At 36.4% G+C, this 12939-nt stretch overlaps 2 protein-coding genes across 6 annotated transcripts in view; one reads left to right on the top strand and one right to left on the bottom strand.

Moving 5' to 3' along the window:
* Positions 1-12939, bottom strand: part of LOC139131985 (WD repeat-containing protein 17-like) — an 82903-nt gene that overhangs the window by 62088 nt on the left and 7876 nt on the right. For all 4 annotated transcript variants that reach the window (XM_070698333.1, XM_070698335.1, XM_070698334.1 and 1 more), the window contains exon 3: positions 12382-12642. In XM_070698333.1, the coding sequence (XP_070554434.1) occupies positions 12382-12510 (129 nt within the window). In that variant the 5' untranslated portion in view covers positions 12511-12642. The remainder of the gene's footprint in view (positions 1-12381; positions 12643-12939) is intronic.
* On the top strand, positions 4506-8971 carry LOC139131982 (uncharacterized). 2 transcript variants are annotated; one of them, XM_070698331.1, is made up of 5 exons: positions 4506-4673; positions 5736-5801; positions 6128-6220; positions 6802-6897; positions 8300-8971. In XM_070698331.1, exons 1-4 carry the CDS (start codon positions 4621-4623, stop codon positions 6878-6880), a joined length of 291 nt encoding a protein of 96 aa, XP_070554432.1. In that variant the 5' UTR covers positions 4506-4620; the 3' UTR covers positions 6881-6897; positions 8300-8971. The 2 variants fall into 2 exon arrangements, with proteins under 2 accessions (XP_070554432.1, XP_070554431.1); XM_070698330.1 differs by having other exon boundaries at positions 8297-8971.

The following is a 12939-nucleotide window of genomic DNA, read 5'->3' as shown; positions in this document are numbered from 1 at the left end:
ACAGTGACATGACCATGGTATGAGCAAGACCATTTTGTATGAAAACAATCAACAACTCAAGCTAATATTGCAACACACTGTTCATATAATATCTTTATATAATTTCACTATTAAACATCCATATTTAATAAAACTCTGTGTATAATACACGTGCTCATTTCATAACAGATAATAATGCAATGACTGTTAATGTCTTGCCACAGAAAAATAGTACAAACCATTCATTTACTGCCTACTTACCAGCACTACTGATTAGCATCTTTAATATTCCTTGACCCTAATCTAATTTAAGTGAATTTCATTTTCGTATAATATATTTAATAGTATCTATTGATATATTGCCAACTTACCAGTCACTTCAGTTTATCATGTTGTAACAATATTTTCTGCAGCTGGAATTTTCCAATTTTGTGATAATTCATCATAAATTATGGATAGATTACAAAGTCATTTACGTTTGACATACTGTGAATGTTATCTGACAGTAAAGAGCAAGCCTTAATGTAAACACCCCATTTGATACTGAGAAGCCACAATACCAACATTATCATTCACTGGATGAACATTTGCATAAGCTTTCCTGAAAATCCTGATTTCATGAGTGATAGATCCACAAACTTGATTTCACTACAAATTTCAATTGTCTTTTCAACTAATACCAGTATTTAGTATCCTGATGCCATGCAGCAAAGTTGATGAACAAGACTAACAGTACAAGCTACAGAAATATTTATGGTTGTTTAGTTAAGATACGAAGGGTCCCATGAATCATGCATAACATATCAAACAGTTTGGCTGAAGCCATTTTCAAATTCCAAATTAAAGAGATCCCTGAAGCATAGCTGAGACTATCTGCCTGATACACCATCTTGAAATCCCTGCCCTGCCCTATAATATAACAACATTACCACTGAAATACTTATGAACTGCTGTTTCGATCTTTTTATTTCATTGTAATATTGTAGTTGCTCAAACTACCGTACTTTACATTGAAGCCAGGTAACAGTAACTTTTAACATGTTTTCATGTCTGAAGTGAGTTACCACTGAATTCTATATGCACCATATTACCATGATAGCTATATCATCTATCTTTCAGTGAGTTACCACTGAATTCTATATGTACCATATTACCATAGCTATATCATTCATCTATCTTTCAGTGAGTTACCACTGAATTCTAAATGCACCATATTACCATAGCTATATCATCTATCTTTCAGTGATTTACCACTGAATTCTATAAGCACCATATTACATAGCTATATTATCTATCTTTCAGTGAGTTACCACTGAATTCTATATGCACCATATGACCATAGCTATATCATCTATCTTTCGGTGAGTTACCACTGAATTCTATAAGCACCATATTACCATGGTAGCTATATCATCTATCTTTCAGTGAGTTACCACTGAATTCTATATGCACCATATTACCATAGCTATATCATCTATCTTTCAGTGAGTTACCACTGAATTCTATATGCACCATATTACCATAGCTATATCATCTATCTTTCAGTGAGTTACCACTGAATTCTATATGCACCATATTACCATAGCTATATCATCTATCTTTCAGTGAGTTACCACTGAATTCTATATGCACCATATTACCATAGCTATATCATCTATCTTTCAGTGAGTTACCACTGAATTCTATATGCACCATATTACCATAGCTATATTATCTATCTTTCAGTGAGTTACCACAGAATTCTATATGCACCATACTACCATAGCTATATCATCTATCTTTCAGTGAGTTACCACAGAATTCTATATGCACCATAGTACCATAGCTATATCATCTATCTTTCAGTGAGTTACCACTGAATTCTATATGCACCATACTACCATAGCTACATCATCTATCTTTCAGTGAGTTACCACTGAATTCTATATGCACCATACTACCATAGCTATATCATCTATCTTTCAGTGAGTTACCACTGAATTCTATATGCACCATATTGCCAGAGCTATATCATCTATCTTTCAGTGAGTTACCACTGAATTCTATATACATCGTACTACCATAGCTATATCATCTATCTTTCAGTGAGTTACCACTGAATTCTATATGCACCATATTACCATAGCTATATCATCTATCTTTCAGTGAGTTACCACTGAATTCTATATACATCATACAACCATAGCTATATCATCTATCTTTCAGTGAGTTACCACTGAATTCTATATGCACCATATTACCATAGCTATATCATCTATCTTTCAGTGAGTTACCACTGAATTCTATATGCACCATATTACCATAGCTATATCATCTATCTTTCAGTGAGTTACCACTGAATTCTTTATGCACCATATTACCATAGCTATATCATCTATCTTTCAGTGAAGTACTTTCGAACACTGTCTCTTTATTTGTAAAATTTCTCAAAATATCCATACACATAAATGGTATGTGTTGAATGCCCTGAGTCAATGATTATACAATATTCTGCAATCTATTGTTCACAGTACATCAATTTCTGTTGTATTCACATGTACATACAAGATACAGATTACTCTCCCTAATCAATCTGCTTACTAGGGCATTTGTCTCATCTGACACTGTCCACCTCTTACAGAACTAAAACACAGCTTTGTAATAAGTATAGGTTATCGCACGAGTAACGGTGTGTTTACGGTTGTTATCACCACACTTTTGGTCATCAGTTGTAAAAGTCACGAGGACGAGTTGTGATAACTGAGTTATACCACGACAAACACACAAATTTAGCCAGAATTGCGATGGTTGCCTTTGCCATCATTTCGAATGTCACTTGAATGGCGACCGTTCATTTACTTTGTATTAGAACAAGTACTGAACAGAGCACCTGTGTGGAAGGGAACTGTTTTCTGATTGGTTCTTTTATACAGGCTTCCTTTTGATTTTTATTCTAATCGTCCCTGGAAAGCGCAGGTGCTGAATGGGCTACTTTTATTGGCTTATTTGAGTTTCAATTGCTAAGAGATTCATGTGATTGGCTCAAATCAATTAATCGTTCATGAAATTCTCACCACGTGCACTGCCTTCGCCAAAGTTCTCTGTTTCTACTTGGCTCCTAGAGTGTAGACATGGACGCTGCTCAATATTCCGATATTTCCGACTATGACAGCCATATTGAACGTTTTGTGTCACAATATGATAAAGCAGATACCAAACCAGCGAGGAAATAGCGGAGGACGCAGCATTCACCCTCACAAAAACACAAGAGCGATCACGTTTTGCAGCTCCAGTCGGCACGGAAGATGTTGCTAAAATTCAACGTTCAGATGTGCTGGAGAACACGAGGAGAGCAACCAACTGGGATGTTACAGTCTGTGTTCGGATGAGGAATGAACGTATCAGTAAATCAGGCTGAGGAAGTAGTGAAGTGTTCACTTTTGTACCTGCACTATCGTATGATATAGGAGCGAGGGAACTCAATTCTGGCTTTGTCGTTTCGTGGTTGAAGTTCGTCGAGTGGATGGGACAGAATACTACTATTACTAGTATCCTTTGAAAAGTTTGAGAGCTTTGTATCATAGCATTCAGCGGTATTTGCATGACAAATGTCGCCGCCGAGACTTGAATTTTATTAACACCAATACGCACATTTTTCCGGATTTCCACTGTACAATTGACGGAATTATGGAAAAACATTGATAGACGTGGTATCGGGGTTTACAAAAAACAAGCACAGCCGTTCACACGAGAAGGAGAATGTAAGTTGTTGGAGAAAGTTTTCTTAGTCAATTCTGCCAAGTTGTGCTGTATATTTCTACGAGTATAAAGAAATCTACAAGTTGTTCACATTGAACATTGGTCGAAAAAGATGAATTTCCATTTTAGTCATCGTTTGTCAATTATATGCCTTTCAAAATACATGGCTTTTTGTGTTCATTGTATATGCGTATGAATGGTTGGAATCCTGAATTTTCAGGTGGTTTCTACTTGTATGCAGATTTTGTTATCAGCCACCCTTCTTTCATATGTTGATAAGTTATCACCACTCTTTTTTGATATGTTAATTATCTCTATTCATAAAAGTGTTGTGATATCTTATCAACAAATGAAAAAGTGTGGCCGATAATTTTATACTGCATACATCTATAATACTAAATAAGGAGACTTCGTTTTGCGTACCAATTTTTCTCCGAATTGAGGCAATGGAGCACCAATCTGATGGCATAGTTATGCTCACCTACCAGCTTTGTCTGACATCTCCCCAAATCATCATCGTTTATTGCGTGGATCGACCGCTACACATAGATAAGTTTTCACATTCGCCGTCGCCGAACACTGCTCGCTTTTGAAAATGGCGGCTGTGAGTGTAAACAATACGCAAACAATACATACAAACGTACACTCACGGCCGAAACAAAGGCGATGATCGGCCATCGTTCGGCTAACATCCGAAAGTTACCGACATAGTACGCATGCGCAGACTGTATTTCTGAACTATAAAGCCTGCCGCACTGCATTTGACCGGACAGTATTTCCAGACTCCTCGGAAGAATATGCAACGTGTCAAGATAGTGGTCCCGGTACGGCCGTTCATACAGCGAGCAGTTTTCGCGGAACTCATTGACGGGGAATGGAGGGGATTTGCTACGGCGATAAGTTATGTTGTTTAGTTTAATGGAGAAGATTTCGTTTATTGTGAGCAAAACTATCAGGTAAGCCAACCATTGCAACGTGTAATTTCTGCGTGCACCATGGCATGTGACTTCACTGTGTCTGTGGTTTTATTTTTCGTTTTTGACTAAGACTTCACAGTGACTAGGGTGTTGAATTTTGTTTTTGACTAAGTAACGCCTATCCTTATTCTTCTTTCACAACAACACTCTATGCGGTGACTACAATTTTGAGTTTGTTTGATTTGCCGACTTTTGAAATCATTTTAAAGTTTACTTTTGCAGCCATGCAGCATGACATGAGGTCATTCATTTCAACCGTCCACTTGCACACCTGTACAAAAGCGGCCTTGCCAAATTCCATCGACCGCACCTGCTTTGCATTCTCTATTGAATGACATTTTGAACGGAGACTCAACTTCAAGAAAAGGAAAGTTTCGTTTTTAAATTTAACAGTTTTGACGCTCACACATAATTTGTGTAATATTTATCGTGAAATTTATCGACAAATTCCCAGTCATGTAAGTCATGGTATGCGCAGCAGCGACTGCGAGAACTATGAGAGAACGAGTGACAGAGGGGTTTGATATCGTGTCAGTTCTATGGATTAAAAAGCCGACGACATTAAAACACTACACAGCGTGGTTCCTCTAAAACCATGAGTACAGTAACGTTTACTTTGACTTGAGGCAGTGTTTTTGTGAATGATATTTTTTTTATTACTTTCCATGTATCTATGTCAGCCCTATTAGAAATATTTATGATAGGGGCGTATAGCGAACATGTTATATCCATGATGTACCCATGACTTTAACGTCATTTTTATGTCGCGCTGAAGTGAAACAAACTTTCAACGTACTCGAGCTTGAGATATCAGTGGTAAACTATGTAAGCCGAGTGCATATACATGTACTCTCTCCTGAAGTGCTTAACATATGAATTATCAACTTCTTATCTCTACTTTAATTGCCCAACTTTCCTTATAATAAAGAAAGACAAATGTAACTCAAAACAATAATTGTGTTATTATTGTAGTTGACAGAGTACTGAGTTGTCTTTAATGCAAAACACCTATCATCTTTGTTCACATTCTCCTTTCTGTAGACATGCCAAAACGCAAGAATATTACCACAACCATAGCAGAACTTCAGACCTCGCAATCATCATTTGGTAAGTACATGTACATTACCAATGTAACTGCTTAGTATCCACTTTGGCACAGCAAAGTGTACGGACATATAAATGTTGATGATGGTAATTGAAGTATGCTGAAACAGGACTAATGTAGACATTCATAAGGGATCCTTTTGTTTTCCACTGAACATGCAACGTGCTGTCAAAATTTTTTCCTCCTTTGTGAGATAAACAGACGCAGCTTTATTTCACACCACTGTATCAATGAAACGAAGGCATGAGAACATGATGGGACAGGAAAGGAAAACAGAACAATTAAGTTATAACTCTGTATTAACTGAACAAATCTTTTTGTGTGGCAGTTACAACACAGACACTGGATCAGAAACTGACCAGAAAAGAGTCGCCATTGAAGAGCTTGAAGACTCCAACCGTAACATCAAAAGTCTTTGCAGGTGAGTCTTGCATATCTACAACTTCTACATTTTTGCTTCTGTTTGCCACATGGATATATTGCAGAGGAATCAGTATTGGCAGTATTTATCTGGTGTACATAATCCTTATGTTTCTAAGTCAATCTGTCTATTGCTATAGTAGTCTTGAGGGCAGAACTAATCAGCTGAGGGTCAGGTTTGTGAATGTATGAGGAATGGGTTGATAATTGAATGTCCTCATAGTCACATCACAGTTCCAAAAATAAATATGCTGTTAGCCTTACAATGTAGAAGCAGTCAAAGATCACTATTACTTTTGAACCTGCACTTAATAAATGTAGGAATGACTGTTGCATTCGGTCGCAAGTATATGGGTTAAAATTATCATGCATGTAAGTAAATTAAGCAAAAAACATGGTCAAAAAGTTAAGAATCTAAAATTTGAAAACTTCTGGCTCTGGGACTATTACATTATGTAGAAAATTCTATGATCAGATGATAGCACAAGTTTGTAACAAAAAAGTTGACCTATTTGCAAGTATGCATATGAATGAGCAAGGAATTGCAATAACATCAATTTCCCAATTTACTATTTTCTATAGATACGTGCACAACACCAATATCAAGCCAAACATCGATTCCAAAGGAGTCACCATTGAAGTCAATCAGATTGACACCTAAGGCTTTTGCTTCAACAGGTAGTTATGAAAATTTGAATAATGTTTAATGTTTTAAAATTTCTATAGCGCTTTTTCTACAGTAAAATATATTCAAAAGAGCTTTACAAAGCTTGATAAAAATATTCAATACATCACAATACGCAAAATGCAAAAAAGTACAATCTAACATTAAAAAATGTGTAATATACAAGCTCTGAAAATCACACCATTACCTAATATAAACTTAGAGCATGATGCATGACAGTACAATATTTTACCCACAATTCTCCATGATTTTTACCATTAAGGGTTGCCATTTAAAAAACTTTTTCTGTTTTACATACTGACAACAAAATGAAGTTCATATAAAAGTATTTATCTCTATCCATGAAAAGTACGTTGAGGTTTTAGAGTGAAACTTTCAAAATCAAAATTTCAAAGCCATAGAAATGACAGTATGCATGTACTGCAAATGTTACACTTTGGAGGAAACAAACTAAATGACCAACTGAGGTGACAAGTCTCTTTTTAAAGTTAATTTGTAAATTTCCTTTTTCGGTCAATAGAAAAAAAGCAATATCTTTTTGTTTGACTAAACAGGTGCTTCAAGTGTTCCCATTTTACTTCAAACTTTTCTGTTTGGCTGATAATGCAATTGTTTGAAAATGATATAAAATTGGTATCTTCTCTCTCAGTAATGCATAATTTTAAAATTAAATTTGAAATGGTTATTGAGAATAAGTCTCCTTCAAAGTAAGTTTTCATAATTTTTATTAGTAGTCTACAATTTTCTCCACACATGCGGGTTACACCTTGCTTGAATGGGTCATCTCTGATGGTACAAATCAGAATGAATCATGGGATATTTGAAGTACTGTGTAATGTTTTCTTTTTTAGCTACAATAATAGTTATGCATATGTATGGTAGCTATTCATATCAGGTTGAAATTTACACTCCACTAAAGCTAATGGATCTCTCAGTGCTGGTTTTAAGAACATCCATAATTATGTAAATACATCTGGCTCAGATGATGTTTAAGTACCTCACCAGTGTGTTGAAAGTAAAAACCTGTCACTTGAATGGTAGGATGTTTCAAAATGTTTGGACCTGTTTTTCTACTGCAATAAAAGTTATCAAACCTACCATAGCAATCATGATTATGTCCATATCAACAATTCGGCTACAACAATATGGATTGCTACCAACTGTTCATTAAATTTATGTAAGTGATACACTATAGGAAAAACCAAATGACAATTATAGTTTTAGCAATTAACAGATGGATATCTACTTGCACCACTTCACTTGCCACTGTATTCACTCACTTCGTTGCAGCTTATATCATCATATTTTTGTACATAAATTTTTGAACTTGATGCTATAAATCTGACTTGCTCTTTTTATTCATCTAAGAACTGATCTCTTTTGCAATTACAGCAGCATCCTCACCAAAGTCACAGCCTTTGTCAGCCAGTGAATTATATGGTAGATCCACGTCAAGGTGGGAACAAATTTTGCTTTCATCCAATCAAGTTCGTCAGTGAGTATTACTGCGACACCTTCAAGCACTACACAGACTTCAGCTGCAAAGAGTTTGAAGATGTTTATCCATGAAACGGTAACAACAATAGACAAAGATATCAAAGCTGTTGGCTATGACGTGTATCGTGAACAAAAGCAATCAGCCTTAGAGACTTTGGAAAAAGTGAGAAGAAGATTAAAGCACTTGACAAAAAATCGGAAGTTCTTCTATCAAAAATAGAAAATGGACTAGGTAATTTAATGAAACAGTAAAATCGTTAAAAGTCAGAGAACAAAGTATGATGATTGAAAAAGAAAATCTCCTCACTGAGAAGGACTCTCTGGCTTCACAGTTAAAAAATGTATTCGATGAAAGTGACTTCCTAGAAGAATTTACGACTGATGTATGTGCTGCACAGATTGTTGATGAACACACAAGTCAACTTTAAATTCAGATATGCCTCCGAAGAAAAAGTCTCGGGAAACCCAACTACGCTACAAGAGAACTTATGCACGTGAAAAAAGAAATAACACTGAAGAAAATTCTGTTTCCACAACTGTAAATAAAAGAATCAAATTAACTTCTCACAATACAGCTATTCATAGTTTAAGTGATTATGTGGAACACCCATTACCAGACTACACAAGCATTGGTAATATGGTATTTCAGTGTAAATCATGTCTATCATATATGTGGAAAGGAGAAACCCACTGTGGTAAACTTGGTGTTAATGCATGTTTTTCAACCTGCTGTATGCAAGGTAGTGTGCAACTCCCACCCATTAGTGATCCACCACCACTCCTACAAAATCTGACTGAGAATGTTGTTTATAAGCAAGTATATGCTTATAAGAAATTTGAGTCCTTCACAAGGCCTTCTAAATGGAACCAGGCTAAAAATTCCTAATCTTGGTAAGCGCATTATTGAAGCCATTATTACCACAGGAAAACATGCGGGACAGTCAGTATTTTTACCTGGAATTACAATTACGCCTTCAGATTCTGGCTTGCCATTTGATTTAAGGAGGCAACAATTTCCGATTCGTCCAGCCTTTGCTATTACAATTAATAAGTCTCGGGGACAAACATTGGACTTTATCACTTTCGAGAGTTTGTCATTTTCTAATATACGAGTCATGTCTGATAGTTTTGAGGGTGAGGATTGCTTTACTGAGAATGTTGTTTATAAGTAAGTATTGTTTCTATGAAATAAAGTAATGATTAAAAAAATTACATAGTCATTCCTGCCATATGGCATTGTTTCTATAGATAAGATATCCCCATGTTGTCTAATGATGATTCGATTCAATATTTGACCCGTGCAAAGCACGGGTATCTGTCTAGTACAATAGAAAACGTGTGAGTTTATGAGAATAAATGCACTGCAAGAACAATAGGTCATGCACCTAGAGTGGTATAAATGTTTTTGAGTTACTTGAGAGTTACAACGAGTAGCATAGCAGCAAAGAAACTCTGCCCTAGCAAACTGATGCTGTGACAACTGTTTGGAAATTCAATTGGAAAAATGGCTCTTTGAATGAAAATATATACAAAAGGACTGGTAGAATCCAGTATTGGATAAAATGACAAGATTCATTATGAGTAAATCATTTCAAAATCATTTCAAAATCATAAGAAGGGAACTTGTAAATGTTATAAGCTACATAGATATATGTTAAGTTATAAACATCTGGAGTCTCTGCTTTCTTGACAAACATCAAAAACTCTGCTGCTCTAGGTGACACAAAATAACAAAGCGATAAATAACCAACCATACACTACACATGAGATTTCTGAAAGAAGACTCTGTGTTCATCCAGCCATGTGTTACTTTCCAGAATTTCTGAAACGTGCTCAATTGAACAGCTGCTGCCATTTTGACTGGATAGATGTCATCATCATCATCAGATCAAATCACTCACCATGCAGACACTCAATGAGGCACAATTATTGTACACTGCACTGCATAGTTTAGAAGACACTCTAGCCATATATCGGTATTTGAGAACTCAACTGTTAACAACTCAGGCTACCACACAATGCATTGCATGGTGATGTGACCAATGAATGTAACTATTAGTATAGCGACACTTACAAAGTCATACACATCAGAGTACACTAACTCATTTCTACTTGACAAACTGTAGCAAGTAAGTTATCTTTTATATACCCAGTGAATGATATATTTGTTATGTAAATTTTAATTTATGGCAAAAACAAGTGTGTTCTGTACATTACATCTGTATGATATCTGTGAAACGATACAGTATGATTTTATTCAGAGCAGTTTCTGATGCAACTTGTATCATGAGATATGTAGCCATACTTGATATTCACTTTTCTAGGTACAAAATATAACTGGCCATATTTTGCTGTATTTTCCTATTTCATTCAATCTCATCTCAATGTTTGGATCATTAAGAAGTTCATCCGCGATTTTCCAGGCAAAGCCAGTGCTAATATCTAGTCAGGTTTGTCATTCCTGGTACAACATTTGATGGTTCTACAATACACTGGCTTTCATTTCCATTTTGAACAAAAAGAAAAAAGAGCATTCATCTTAAGAACAAATAATACTTCAGAAGAGAGAAGATGCTTGAGAAGATATCAGAATCATCAAAATAAACAAAATACTAGATGCTGCATACAAAGGGGATATTGTAAGAATTACAACAAACAGTAAATGGCACGGTTTACTGACAGGATTCATACCAGGAGAAAGGCCCTTAAATCTCAAATATGTTTTGATTTATGCGTTTGTTATATCCGGCCAATTGTTCAAGTCATGATTGAGACAGTTTTACTACTAGTTCACACCATTCATGCAATGGGGAGAAGAGGATGGGTAGTATATGACCACTAGTTCAAACCATTTATGCAATGGGGTGAAGATGATGACCAGTATTGACCACTGGTTCACACCATTCATTGCAATGGGGAGAAGAGGATGGGCAGTATTGACCAATGATTCACACCATTCATACAATGAGGTGAAGAGGATGGCCAGTACTGACCACTAGTTAACACCATTCATGCAGTGGAGTGAAATGGATGGGAAGTATCCACCACTGGTTCACACCATTCATGCAAAGGGGAGAAGAGAATGGCCAGTGTATTGACAACTAGTTCACACCATTCATGCAGTGGTGTGAAGTGGATGGGCAGTATTGACCATTGGTTCAATTCATCTATCAGTATGTAAAAAATATGGACATGACAGCCAGTATTGGTTGGTGGTTTTATCATTACAAAAGTGGACAATACTAATTGTATTGTAACCATCTCTCTGATATGGGGATGGGAAGAAAGACAATTATTGACCGATGGTTACACCATCTCTGATATGACGATGGGCAGGATGGCCAGTATTGACCAATGGTTACACCATCTCTGACATTGACGATGGGCAGGATGGCCAGTATTGACCAATGGTTACACCATCTCTGATATGACGATGGGCAGGATGGCCAGTACTGACCAATGATTACACCATCTCTGATATGACGATGGGCAGGATGGCCAGTATTGACCAATGGTTACACCATCTCTGATATGACGATGGGCAGGATGGCCAGTATTGACCAATGGTTACACCATCTCTGATATGACGATGGGCAGGATGGCCAGTATTGACCAATGGTTACACCATCTCTGATATGACGATGGGCAGGATGGCCAGTACTGACCAATGATTACACCATCTCTGATATGACCATGGGGAGGATGGCCAGTATTGACCAATGGTTACACCATCTCTGATATGACGATGGGCAGGATGGCCAGTATTGACCAATGGTTACACCATCTCTGATATGACGATGGGCAGGATGGCCAGTATTGACCAATGGTCACACCATCTCTGATATGACGACGGGCAGGATAGCTTGTACTGCAATTTTTACTATTTCTGCAGTTGGAATGGGAAAGAAATGTGTACTACGGGTGGTTTACAGGTGATGGGAATGGATGGCATTATCAGTTTATACTAAAAATTTACTTACTTGATAGACATAGATGGCAAGGGTTGCACAATATGCAAATCGATCGGCACTCGCAGCGCACACATCACTGTTCCAGGGTTGACAACCTGCTGCTAGTAATCCAACTTGTTTCATGCCACCAGTTGTCATGGTTACCAATATTTTACGACTTCCAGATATTATCAACTGTCATGTGTGCGTGACCTTGCTCCACTACTGGTCAGGAGCTCCTCTTACTCTTCAATAATCTTCACCGAAGTCTAAGACCTATTTATGGAAATACTGAAAAATAAATTTAAGAAATGAACATTAAAATTAGACAGTTTGTCACTGCACCTTTTTCAAAAGACACAAAAACAAAATTAGAATTTATCAATACACAGTTTCAGAGGACTCACCTTCATTGGTAAGAAAAGAGAAATATTATTTGCACATAATTACAAAATTTTCTTAAATACTAGTACTACAAACAACTTAATTTTTATTGAGCACAAGAGATCCATCAGGTGTTCATTGAGGGCATAACCTTGTTTGAAAATTTTTGATGCTGTAAGCTTACAAATTAAGGCCATCAACATA

Source organism: Ptychodera flava, chromosome 4 (assembly GCF_041260155.1).
Source record: "Ptychodera flava strain L36383 chromosome 4, AS_Pfla_20210202, whole genome shotgun sequence".
NCBI lineage: Eukaryota > Metazoa > Hemichordata > Enteropneusta > Ptychoderidae > Ptychodera > Ptychodera flava.
This window is presented reverse-complemented; position numbering and strand designations above follow the sequence as displayed.

Coding starts and splice junctions, on each gene's coding strand:
- LOC139131982 (XM_070698330.1), top strand. CDS start 5,738: ATGCCAAAACGCAAGAATATTACCACAACCATAGCAGAACTTCAGACC. Junction 5,802..6,127: donor GACCTCGCAATCATCATTTG/GTAAGTACATGT, acceptor TTTGTGTGGCAG/TTACAACACAGACACTGGAT. Junction 6,898..8,296: donor TAAGGCTTTTGCTTCAACAG/GTAGTTATGAAA, acceptor TTGCAATTACAG/CAGCATCCTCACCAAAGTCA.